General features: G+C 44.3%; 1 protein-coding gene across 1 annotated transcript; it reads left to right on the plus strand.

Moving 5' to 3' along the window:
• The first annotated feature begins 5,007 nt into the window (after nt 1-5,007).
• On the plus strand, nt 5,008-12,597 carry LOC128565365 (E3 ubiquitin-protein ligase TRIM21-like). Its single transcript, XM_053561769.1, has 7 exons — nt 5,008-5,067; nt 6,046-6,500; nt 6,787-6,882; nt 8,258-8,488; nt 10,382-10,404; nt 11,345-11,445; nt 11,773-12,597. The coding sequence occupies exons 2-7, from the start codon at nt 6,093-6,095 to the stop codon at nt 12,318-12,320; spliced, it is 1,407 nt and encodes a 468-aa protein (XP_053417744.1). The 5' UTR covers nt 5,008-5,067; nt 6,046-6,092; the 3' UTR covers nt 12,321-12,597.
• Nucleotides 12,598-13,074: the final 477 nt, after the last annotated feature.

Here is a 13,074-nt window from a genome sequence, read left to right on the forward strand (position 1 = left end):
AGCTGAGTTCTGGAGATATATTAGTCCCAGGGACCAAGAGAGAAATTTCAAGAAAACAAGCCCCTACACTGCATTCCTAGCCTAGCAAAGTCTGTCAGGAGTAGGGAACTTAAGTTTTTCCCAAGCCCATGATCCTGTCTGCGCTTTAGCAAAAATTTGGTCTAATACTGTTCTGTTCAGAAATAAGCTTTGCATAAACATGTCTAAGCCAAACACCTGTAACTGAGAAGTCACAAATTGTCTGCAGGTTTCCTAGCTCCCTCAGAATGACTCAGATCCCCTCCATCCCTATTGCTTTCTAGCTGTTTGGATCTTTTATTACACCATAAGGTTGAATGGACGATGTGTGGGGATGGGACCTCCTTCCTCCCCATACCACTTACAGACTGAGAGGCACTCAGAAGCTACTGCTCAGTATTAACAAAAGACTTACACCCTGAAAACTATTGATGAACTTGAAGATCTGATGAAAAAAATAAAATTAGACTTTCTCAAAATCTTTTAGTTTGCTCGTGATTTGGGATACATACAGAACAAAAGCATTATTAATAACTAAATATAATCCTAGAAGCCTTTTTCTATCCTTTACTTATCTCTGTAAATATTTTTAAACAGAAGATTCTCTTCAAATCTAACCATACAAGTGTTGCCTCATTTTGAAAGATGGTAACCAGAATCCTTGATTAAATTTAAGTGGTGAAGCCAGGGACTGCAATGGGTCAAGAGTATCTCTAGTATTGAAGATATTGAATTTTAAATGATAGGTAGGTGGATAGACAACTTAGTGCAGAGATATTGTTTATAAATCATTGGCATCTGAGAATATCTTGTAACCTGGCCTTCTGTGATCTTCCCTGCAGGATCAACACAGACAAATCTGTGAAGCTATCTGCTAACTGTTGACCTATCTGCAAATATAACATCTTTAACTTCCTTAATTGCCTACAATGGCATAAATAATGTGTTTTCCCGTTATAAGCATGTATCTCAGAGGTTGAGAAGGTCTGGCTTCTTGCATACATCCTAGGTAGCAAGCCCAGGGTTACAAGTCTATGCTCAAGATCCAGACTGTCCGGGTTTAAACCCGGGCTTTACTACTTACAAGCTATAAAACCATAATCCCTCTATGTCCTAAATGTTCTTACATATTAAAGGAAAATTACAAGAGAATCCCTGTCACTGAGTGGTAGTGAGGTTAAATTAGTTCATGAGGAAATCATAAGCCCATCATAGTAGTAACCATAGTCATGGTCTGTAACGGAACTGCCGGCCAGCCTTCTCAGCCCAAATCAGCCTAGAATGAGATGGAGAGTGACTCTGTCCCCTCTGCCTGTGCTCAAACTAGTCAGAATATGTCATCAAAGGGAAGGTTTAGTCAAGCACCAAGACCCCACACTGATCCAGAGTCCACTAGGCCTATCTTTGTCTTACAAGCAGAAACCCCACAATAGGATGCTGAACATCTATCAGATTCAGCCTGTGTTAGAAGCAGCCACTGTGGATGAGCCTGGAGAACCATCAACAAATTGTTTTCTCCAGATTTGACCAATTGGTTAAGGACTGAAGAGGAACAGTGTTTCTTTTCATCACAAGGTGACCATGTTCCTTGGCCAGATCATCAAAGAATAATCAAACTTGAAAAAGGCAAGGATGTGATTAGAGCCCATCACAGATGCCCACTCAAGCTCATTACATTATAAGAGAGAGGACTGACAAAGGCCTTAAGGTCATTCATACCTGGAATGGAAAGACCTGAAGGGAAGTTTCCTCCCTTAAACAAATCCCATCCAGTGCTGTCAGGCCTCCAGCCAAAGCCCAGCTTTGACATCCTACTCCCTCCAATCACCACAGCTCCAGAGCTTGCATGTCCTCTCTTCTGTCCCTCTGTTTGTGAAAATCATTTCTTCTGTGTCCAAAAGAACTGATAATTTATAATCCTCTTGGTGAAAGCAGGGAAATAACAGGTCTGCTGGGATCCAGGCACAAATCCTAGACATTTCCATAGTTGAACTTTCTGAACCCCCCTGAGTTCTGGGCAGGAGGCAGCTCTGGGACTTGGAAGGAAGCATCAGGCAGTGCATCCTGATGCTTTTTCTTATGGGACACCAGGAGAATTCTAAGACGCCTGGTACTGAGCACCTGCTCTTTCTAAAGAGCCAGGCTATGAATCTCCTAGTGACAGATGGAGACAGGTGGTGAGAAAAGAGGATGTCTAGGAACTGGGATACATTCTGCCCTTCTGGGACAACAGAGGCCATGAGGAATTTCCACTTCAGAAAAAATGAACATAGGCTATTTCCAAATTCAGCCAAAGCAATATAGGCAGTGTAACCAAAGAGGTGCGCATGAAAGCTTTAGACATGGGAGCATGCCAAAGAGGAGAAAAGAGTTTCTCTAACTTTATGCCTGTGCCTAGAGAATGAAGGTGGCTGAAAATAAAGCTCCACTGATAAAGCAATCTTTCTCTCTCTTCCAGTTATACCCCTGGAGATCATCCCTTAAACATGATGAAAATCTATGACCTATTTCTGGGTCTGTCACTTAGTGTGTGATAATGAGCAAATTACTTTACCTCCTTGAGCATCTCCTGCATTATTTGTAAACTGGGAACAATGGTTATTTCATCGGATCATTTTTAGAATATATGAAGGCACTTAGAAGGGCTTGCAAATGCCACACATGCTCCCTTTCCTTTCCAACAAAAAAATTTTAAACTCATTTTGGTAACCTATCTGGACCCCCCTACATTGGCATGTTACAGTAACTTTCTCCTCCTGTAAACCACTCATGGACAGGGGTTTTTTTATTACTAAAGTTTTTCTATTTTGGAATAGTTTTACAGAAAAGTTACAAGTATAATATAAAGAGTTTCTCTGTGTGTGTGTGTGTGTGCGCATATACACACCCACTGATCTCTCTTTTGTTTGTTTTGTTTATTTTGTTTTGTTTTGTTTTGTTTCTAAGAGAGAGAAGGTCTTATATTTTTCACCCAAGCTTAATACAGTGGCCTGGTTAGAACTCACGGTCTCAAACTCCTATGTTCAAGTTATCCTTTCTCCTCAGACTTCCAAGTAGCTAGGGCTACAGGTGAATCACCATGCCTGGGTAATTTTTTTTATTTCCTTTAATGTTAACATCTTACATAACCATAATACATTAACAAAACCAAGAGATTGATATTGGTACATTACTATTAATTAAAGCCCAGATTTTATGTATTTTTAACTGTTTCAGGATCTAATCCAGGGTACTGCATTGAATTTAGTGAGTATTTCCCCTTAGTTTCTCAATCTTTCCTTGTTTTCTATAGCCTTAAGAAGTTTTGAACAATGGCTTGGTATTAATATTTTGCAGAAGGTCAGAGATTTTAATGCACCAACTTCGTCTATTTCTTCTCTCTCTCTTTCCAGCATGGAGAAGAAGACAATTCAGAGGTGACAAACTACACGCTACTGATGTTCTCACTCCTCTTGTCCACTGCAAGTCCCAGTGTGTCATGGAAATTAGAGAACAGGATGTTTCAAAGTTCCGTCTGCTTGAGACCATTAGCAATTTCTAAGATCCTTCAAGTAGTTCTTCCAAACTGGAAACCAATCTCTGTCTTCCTGAGCTGCACACATCCTATTTGCATACATTGAAATTTAAGTTAGAAATCTATAGGTTATTATAGATGAGTAAACTGAAGCTTAGAGAAATGGAAACCTAACTAGTAAATAGCAGAGTCAGCAGTGAGACCCATATTCTTTTCTACCCCTCCCAACGACGGTTTAGTCAATGTAACAACAGAGTCTTCAGTGATGTGAAGCAGACTCATTTTCTGAGATCAGATATAGTTCTCTTCTTCGATATTTTTATTTTTTTACTCTGAATCCATTCTGCTTTTGAGGTCTGTTGAAGTGCCTGGAATCAAATCTGAGTACAATAGCACAATATGGACATTAGATATTGACTGAATGTAACCTGACATAGCAGCATTAATCACAATAGCCAAAAGGTGGAAGCAACCCAAGTGTCCATAGACAGATGAATGGATAAACAAAATGTGGTATACATACAATGGAATATTATTTAATCTTGAAAAGGAGGAAAATTCTGACACATGGATGGACGTTAAGGACTTTGTGCTAAGAGAAATAAGCCAATCATAAAATAACAAATATGTTATGATTCCACTTATATCAGGCAACTAAAATAGTCAAATTCACAGAGAAAGAAAATAAAATGGTGGTTTCTGGGGACTGGAGGGCAGAGGAGAGTGGAGAATTATTGTTTAATGAGTACGGAGTTTCAGTCTGGGATGATGATGTTCTGGAGATGAATGGCAATGGGCATACAACTATATGAGTGTAATTTTTGCCACTGAACTGTACACTTACAAATGGTTGATGTGGTAAATTTTATGTATGTATTTTACCACTGTTTAAAAATAATAATATAACCTGAGAACATTCCTAGCTCAGTGACAACAAAATTGATTCTCTGTAAATGTCAATTTCCTTCTTACCACTCACTGGTGTGATTTGCGCATTGGGGTCATGCGCAATAAATCTCTCACACCCAGATGTTACAAAAGTATCAGTCACAGGAAAGAGAATTCCTTTCTGGAAGCAGGAAGCAGATGGTGGCACTAGAAGGGAGAGCTGGCACCCTTCTCTGCATCCAAATCTTCTTAAAAGCAGCCTCCACACATGGACATAGCACGTTAAGCGTGGAGCGATGACCAGCGCCAAAAAAAGCAGCATTGACTCTTCTGACCTGCAGATACAAAAGTCTACATGCTGAGATCATGAAGAGGGCAGCGCTTGAGCCTAGGACAACCCACACAGCTAAGCTGCTCTCCTGCTGTCCCAGTCTTCCAAAGCCTCTGACCCCGCCCCCTACCAACTCCGCTCCCTGCCCGCCCACTTCTCCGCCCCTCCCCTTTTTTCACCCCGTGTCCTCTTCAAGTCTCCCTTCCCCTGTGGCTCCTCCCAATCCCTGCCCCCGCTCCTCCCCTTTCCTTTCAGACCCACCTGTGAGAGGAAAATGAAAGTGAAATAAGGAGCCGGAGCTGAGTCCGCTGAAAAAGTAAGTAAACCCGTGCCTTTCCTAGACCCCTCTTCCTCCGCCGCCCCAGATATGAAGAATCCTTCCAACAGGTCCGCCGCATATCCCTGCCCCATTTGCCCGCCCCGTTTGCCCCTTCTCCTCTCCACTGCTAGCTCAGTCCAAGCTCTGCACTTGTTTCCAGATGACCCATCTACCTGGGAGGGGGCTGGACTGTGTAAGTGACATCCTAGTCATCCAGCAAGGGCTCGAGCTATCCTGAGGCTGGCACCTGATCTAGGAGGAGGGGGCAGGTGACTCTGTGAGAAGCAGGACTGTAATCTAGCCCAGTATGGGGAGGTCTCCCATGGTTGATTGAGACTCCCATCCCCAAAAGTTTCCCCTCCCAAGAGTGAGAGGGGCAGGCCGTTTCGGATGTGGATGTTCAACTAGAAATTTATGTTCCTTCAAGATTACTCTGTGCCCTAAAGGAAATGAAAACAGGAAGTAGGCTTGGAGCAGCTCAGAGCCCAGGGAGTGCTCTCCACACTTGTGTACATTGTGGTAAAGATAGGTGAAGATGTAGGCGAAGCATGTAGCATCTCTTTGGCACATGGAAGGTGCATGGTCAAAGGCTACTGGAATCGTGATTATAATGCTCTATTATAACCTCCATTACATCAGCAACATGGAGGCCTATTGGCATAGATGGGAGAAGATGGATGGAAAAGGCCTGGACACTGAGGATTTGAAAAGGGAGGACATGATGAAAGTAGAATTGTCAACAGTTTAATCTCTGAGGTTCCTACCAATTCTCCCACCCTCTTTGGGGCACTCAGTTTTTCCTTCTGACTGGATCGATGGAGCAGACTATGGAGACGTTCTTGTTATTCAGGCTGATGCTCTTATGTTTTCTTGTTTTCATCCTTCAGTACCCTCTCCCTTTGTTTTTCTTTGTATTGTTTTTCTCATGCAGACTTACTCTTGTCTTCTCTTTTCTCTTTTTTCTCTCCCCACAAGGTCCCCTTGAGGTCTTCACAGCATTGCTTAACGAGAACATCACCCTTATGGCCACAGCAATGCCCCTAGCAATGATGTGGGATGAGGTCACATGCCCCATCTGCCTAGATCCCTTTGTGGGTCCTGTGAGCATCGAATGCGGCCACAGCTTCTGCCGGGAATGCATCTCTCAATTTGGAAAAGGTGGGGGCAGTGTCTGTCCTGTGTGCCGGTGCCACTTTCTGCTCAGGAACCTCCGGCCCAATCATCAGGTAGCCAACATGCTGGAAAACCTTAGAAAAATGAGCCAGGACACTAAGGAGGACACCCCAGGGGCACGGTGTGCAGTGCATAGAGAAAAGCTTCACCTGTTCTGTGAGGAAGATGGGAAGTTGCTTTGCTGTGTGTGTGCCCAATCTCGTAAACACCGTGACCACGCCATGGTTCCTATTGATGAGGCTGCTCAGGAATACCAGGTGAGGCCTTAGCACAGAGACACTGACAGGAAGAAGGAAGGTGGACCCTGGTGAGTGATTTGTTCCCTCAGAGGTGGGGACGGGAAAGAGTGACCTCTGGAGTTGAGGGGTTAGGGAAAGGGGGAGCATCCCTCCTTCCGTGTCTAATATAAGGGGAAAATTGCAGGCTAAAGACAACTTTCCCATTCTCTAAAAGCAAGAGATGTGCTATGGGAAAATGCTGCAAGGATCACCCTACCCTACTACTTGGTCTGATTGGAGACTGATCTGTTATCTTTCTCTGCAGGAGAAGCTCCAGGTGGCATTGGAAAAACTGAGAAAAAAACAAGAGATAGCTGAGAAGTTGGAAATGGAGGTTGCGATGAAGAGAGATGACTGGAAGGCAAGAGTCCCTGAAGGCTGGGCAGGGTCCAGGGCCCTGGACTCATACCTTTAACCATACCTGTCCCTGTATGAGGAGTGATAGAGTGGTATATCTCACTTTCTGAGGACCATCTGCCCTCTAAGTCTCCAGATAGGGAGAATATAAAGAATGGAGGCTCAGCGGAGAGCTCTCCATAAAGGCACAGAGATCAAGAATCACAGAAGAAGGTTGTGAGAGGGTTGAGCTATACCCCAAAGGTCCCTGTTCCTCTGAGCCCAATCTTGGAGGGTGATAGCAGCAGTATCTCATTGTCTGGGATGGAAGTACCCCAGGAGAGAAGCCTAACTGCTAGGTCTTTCAGGAAATAACAGTGGCTGTGAGGAATAGGCTTCAGGGAACCATCAAGGCCTGAGGTATAGAAAACCTCATCTGACTAGTTGGTTGCTTGACCACATCCAGATTGCTGGTTCAAAATACAATGGAGATCCAAAGTTCATCCTGCATTAGTAGAGATGGGGCAGGCATTAGAGAGGAGTGAAAGGAGCTCATGGGCATGGATCCCAGAACAGGAAGATGTGGGATTGAGGAAAGGTAAGTCCAGGCTATGGTGGCATCCAGTGTCATTGCGTGACCTTCCAGTTTCCTAGCAGGAAAGGGTGAGCAAAGAAGGTCTCAAAGCCACCCTCTCCCAGGACTTAGGTTCACAATACTATTACCATCCCTGTGTTTGTGAGGTTGCTGAGAATAGGAACAGGTGTTATTCTCTTGGTAACTCACTGAGACATAAAGACAGTGGGACACATAAGTGGTGACTGGGTTTTAGAAGACAGGTTGAAAAAAGTCTCTGATGCCATAGGTTCATACAGCTGTGGTTGTAAGCCAGCCACAATGTACTCCCTACCAATCCCATTTCCCTCTCAGCCCCGGAAGCCTCACCCATCTCCCTCCTCAGCAAAATTGTGCACACCCATGTACACATGTGTGTGTGTGTTTATTCCCAGACAGGTGGGCAAAATGGTGCATCTCCACAGGCTGTAAATAGATATACTGATTCCTCTATCCCCAAAGCCTGGGAGGGTTTTTTGTTTGTGTGTTTGTTTGTTTTTTATTGTTTCAGGGTAATGGTGGGCAGAAAGAATTAGGTTACAGTGTTTGCATTTGTTAGGTAAAGTCCCTCTTACAATTGTGACCCACCTCCAAAACGTGTGCCATACCCCTAACATCGTGTCCATTAAGTGGGAGCACACCCATACCCATCCCCCCTTCTCTGCATGCCTCTTCATTCCTCCACCCCCCACTTTAAATTAATGTGAGTTTTTCTCTTATGTGGGCATGTATCAGAGCCTGGGAGATTTTAATAAAAACTACCTCTCTCTTTCCCTTGACACCAAAGAGGAAGGTTCAGATACAGAAATCCACAATTCATGACGAGTTTGTGAAGCAGAAAAACTTCCTGGTTGAAGAGGAACAGAGACAGCTGCAGGAGCTGGAGAAGGATGAGAGGGAACAGCTGAGACTCCTGGGGAACAAACAGGCTAAGCTGACCCAGCAGAGTCAGGCCCTGCAGAAGCTGATCTCAGAGGTGGAGCACAGGAGCCGCAGCTCAGCACTGGAGCTGCTGCAGGTGAGAGGAGGATGGAGGTCCCCTCTGAGATGCACAGAGTAACTGAAAAAAAGCCAGAGCTATCTGGAACTACCCTTAGAACCTGGTTCCTGGAATAAACAGTCTTACATAAACTGGAATTCAGACCTATGAATGGTTTGCATTCAAGGCATAGAAGGGTACAGATTTAGGAGGGAATAGTCCATTCAGCAATTGAGAGAAATGGCCAGCCCTAGGAAGTCCTTGCTCAAATGCATACCAGGTGTGAGCCGTCAAGACCGTTTCACAATCTTTCTGTTCGCCCACTTTCTCATCTGTTAAATTGATATTTCAAAGGATTTTCATGAAGATTAAGTGACAAAGTTCACCCCTTAGATGAGTGTCTGGACATAAAAAGATTTTTAAATAGGGCGGCGCCTGAGCTGAAAGGAGTAGGGCACTGGCCACATATGCTAGAGGCCGCAGGTTCAAACCCAGCCCCAGTCAAAAACGTCAAAAAGAAAAGAAAATATTTTTAAATAAATGTAATATATCTAAAAACACTGAATTAAAAAGTAAGCGACAGTAGCCAAGCCCAGGTCCTGCCACCAATTCTCTCCATAATTCTAGGTTAAGTCATTTTCCTTTCCTGGACCTAATGTCTCCGCTAGTGAAACAAGAGAGATGGAATGGACAGAATGACCAGGGTTGCCCAAACTTTAGTCAAAAAAGTATCTGTATGCTTTCTGCTACTTCTATGAACTACCTATACGATTTTAACATGTTGCTTTTCTTTAAATTGTCTCACTCTTCTCCCTGAATAAATTTAGTTTAAAAGGAAATTTTTCTAAAGCAGTAGGACCTAAGAAATCATGTGTTTAGTTTATGTATTACTGATATTTTTCTAATTTATTTCATAACAAGAATGTTCATGTTAACTATAGATTTGGAAATAGCCCATATTACCTGCCAGGTATTCAGGTGAGTACTACTATCATCTCTGTGTTTCATAGCTGAGAAGACTAAGAGGCAGAGATACTGAAACTTAGAGACTAAAACTAAATAACTTGGGCAGGTTCACTTAAACAATAAGATGTAGACTTAAGATTAAAATAAATACATAAAAAATCATCAATATTGTTGTACTTCAAGTCACCTCACATCTACCAGTGACAAATTTCCCACACTTTGGGAATCTAGGGACCAAAGGGTCTCAGAAGTCCCTCCTGTAACATCCTACAGTTCTTCTTGCCATACCTTTTCACTGTCTCTGCCACATGCAGTCATGAAGCCTTTCTTTCTGGTTTGTGCAAAAAAAGCTGATTGTATTGGGCTTTCTACTGATCAACATTGAACCCAGCTTTCTAAATCACTTCCAACTGAGACTTGGAGCCTGCCAGCTCCCATGTAAGAGCCCCCAAACCCTGCAACAGAATATTCTCAGTGATTTGATTTCCTATACAGGAAAGACGACATTAACTATAGCACAGAGCAGCGCTCTAACCAACCGTTGTTCCCCAAACAACTCAAGCCTTCAAGTGAGGTATAGAGCAGGTTCTTCTTGTCATCCTACTTGCCCGTTCTCTCCCTGTGACCATCTTTGGACTTCAACCAGGCTGGGTTCTTTGTGTCTTTCACCCCTATTTTTATCTTCCTCTACCCCCAAGAATCTGGTCTTTCTGGGTAAGAGTCTAGAAACTGATAATCCTTCCTTAGGTATAGATCACACCCACACTGGGTCTCTGGTGATTCCCTAAATATCCTCACATCCTTTCTGCTCCAAACTGGTCAGAATCATCTTTTGGGCCCTGACCCAGAGATAAGGGAAGGGTAGTGTTCCAGGGACCATGGGAAGTGTCACATTACCCACAGGGTGGAAGTCTCAGTGGTGAACCACAAACTGTAGAACTTATTCTCTGTCTCTTCTCTCCTCAGGAGGTGAAAATTGTCCTGAAAAGGTAAGGGAAAAAATTTTTTTGTTAGAAGAGGGGCTGGCAAGAAGCATATGACTATAAAAAAGCTATAAATACATGCCCTGAAGTTTTCCCCATCCCCCTCCCTTTTCTCAAAATTTTACCTTCTTTGTCAGTATTTTTCAATCCTTTTTGCAGTTTCTGGCTGGGGCTGGGTTTGAACCCGCCACCTCCAGCATATGCAGCCGGCACCTTACTCCTTTGAGCCACAGGCACTGCCCCAATTTTTCAATCTTTTTTATCTCACTCACACTTGAACCTATAGTTAAACTTTCTTGCAACATTTAAATTATGTTGATTAAAAAAAAAAAAAAACATTTTTTTTTTCTTAGCACACCTAAGATCCTCTCACAGCACACTATTGAAAATCACAGCTCTACACAGTGTAAAATAGTTTCTGGTCTCTGAAGGCCACTACATGGACATCTCAGTTGATGAAACTTCCTGACGTGATTGGACCTTAACATCTTACACAGTAAAGCCCTGTCAGGAAATTCTAGGAAGTTCTAGGTCTACAGATTGCTGGGATTTCTTCTTTAGCTGGAACATAACCAGTTACAAACCTCTCAGAAAGAGCCACGATAAGACTCACAGCGTGGGCAAGACTCCTTGAGTTGCCTCGCAGAAGTAATTCACCTATGTCAGATGCCTTGCCTATAAAACAAAACAGAATGTACTTGCACAGTGACCTTGGGATTACAGTAGACACACAAGAATCCTCATGCTGCAGAGCCTCTTGTAACCAAGAGCTCCTGGCTAGCAACTAAATCCTACATTCTTTGCCTCTCACCCTGATCCCCAGAGACCTGAACACAAGAGGTACTTGTGCAGTTGAGTTGAATTAAATTGTCAGAGATTCTGGTGTTAGCATTTGAGGTAGGAGGCGGGAGTAGAAGAAAGGGGCCTCAAACTCTCTCTCCCTCAGGAGTGAGTCCTGGAACCTGAAGGACCTGGATACTGTCTCCCCAAACCTGAGGAGTATGTGCCATGTGCCAGGGCAGAAGAAGATGCTGAGGACATATGGAGGTGAGGCCAGTTCTTACAGCTGTGTGGCTGGGGATGCAGGGGATACTGAGGGTGCAGAGTGGGTCCCAGGGTTCGGGAAAATGAGAACAAACGGCAGCTCAGAGGAGAAGTGGCAGGCTGGAGTAAGTGGGGCAGAGCCAGAGGTAGGGAAGATGGTTCCCACAGAGGTCCAGGCAAAGGCTGAACTGGTTGAGGGTCGCTTTCTCACATGGTGAGGTTCAGGGTCACCCCTCACCCTCTCCCTGGAATTTGCACAAATCCCCCACCATGGGCATGGGGTGACTGATTTCCCCCACATGAGACCTGACCGTGGTCCCCTCTCTACAGTGCACATCACTCTGGATCCAAACACAGCCAACCCGTGGCTCATCCTTTCTGAGAACCGGAAACAAGTGAGACTGGGAAACACTCAGCAGAAGGTGTCTAAGAATGAAGAGAGATTTGATAATTATCCCATGGTCCTGAGTGCCGAATCTTTCCACTCTGGAAAACGTTACTGGGAGGTAGATGTGACTGGAAAGGAGGCCTGGGACCTGGGGGTTTGTAGCGATTCGGCACAGAGGAAGGGGCTTTTTCTACTCAGCTCTGACAGTGGCTTCTGGACAATTGGGTTGTGGAGCAAACACAGATATGAGGCTAGCACGTACCCCTTGACGCCCCTCCACCTTCAGGTGCCTCCATGCCGAGTTGGGATTTTCCTAGACTATGAGGCCGGCACTGTCTCCTTCTACAACATCACTGACCATGGCTCCCTCATCTTCATCTTCTCTGGATGTGCCTTCACTGGACCTCTACGGGCCTTCTTCAGTACTGGTTTTAATGACAATGGAGGAAACGCAGCCCCTCTGACCGTCTGTCCAGTAAAGATTGAATAGTAGGGACCCACTGACTGTTGATGGAGCTCTCTGGGCACTGCCACCCTCCCCATTGGAACCCTTTCTCATCCTCAGACACTGCCTTTTTCCCATGAGCTGTGAACCACATTTGTCTCTACAGAGGCATAGGATGCCAGCCAGCAGGCTTTAGTGGCAAGGTCTCTTCAACACCAATATTCCTGCCCCAGATTGCTTTCTGATTCCCTCCAGGGAAGCACACTCCTTATATGTGGCCCAAATTCATCTGGATCGACCAAAAATATGATTCTTCCTTCTTGATGTGACTTCAGTTCTGTCTACTCCTCTGTATCTCTAGATTGTTGCCTTCCGATCTCTGTTATGTCTTGCATCATTTGCAAAAGGGCTTACTGAAAAAATGGTACTTTAATCTATCCCATTCAGTCCGTCTTCCTTAATCTTGAAAGAGTTCACAGCTATGAATATAACTAATAATGATGTATCTATAACATTGTTCATGTTTTTTCTGCCTTGACTGCCGCCCCCCACCCAGCCCCCAGGTTTGGAAGTTTTGGCTGAGACAGAAGACCCTGGTCGAGAGTCTGTTGTGTAACTCCCCACAGCAGCCACTGTGACACAAGCCATGTGAGCTCTGATCACTGCCTGAGTGGGTTCTGCCCCCTCACTGTAAGGGAACTACTGGCTTTGAAAGACAAAGTTCTTCTGGGGCTGGTATAGCTCTCTGGACCTCTGCCTCTCTGACCCTCACAGATGTGAGACACCTGTCCATGTCCTT

This window comes from Nycticebus coucang, chromosome 14 (genome assembly GCF_027406575.1).
Source record: "Nycticebus coucang isolate mNycCou1 chromosome 14, mNycCou1.pri, whole genome shotgun sequence".
NCBI lineage: Eukaryota > Metazoa > Chordata > Mammalia > Primates > Lorisidae > Nycticebus > Nycticebus coucang.

Coding starts and splice junctions, on each gene's coding strand:
- LOC128565365 (XM_053561769.1), top strand. CDS start 6,093: ATGGCCACAGCAATGCCCCTAGCAATGATGTGGGATGAGGTCACATGC. Junction 6,883..8,257: donor TGAAGAGAGATGACTGGAAG/GCAAGAGTCCCT, acceptor TTGACACCAAAG/AGGAAGGTTCAGATACAGAA. Junction 8,489..10,381: donor CAGCACTGGAGCTGCTGCAG/GTGAGAGGAGGA, acceptor TTCTCTCCTCAG/GAGGTGAAAATTGTCCTGAA.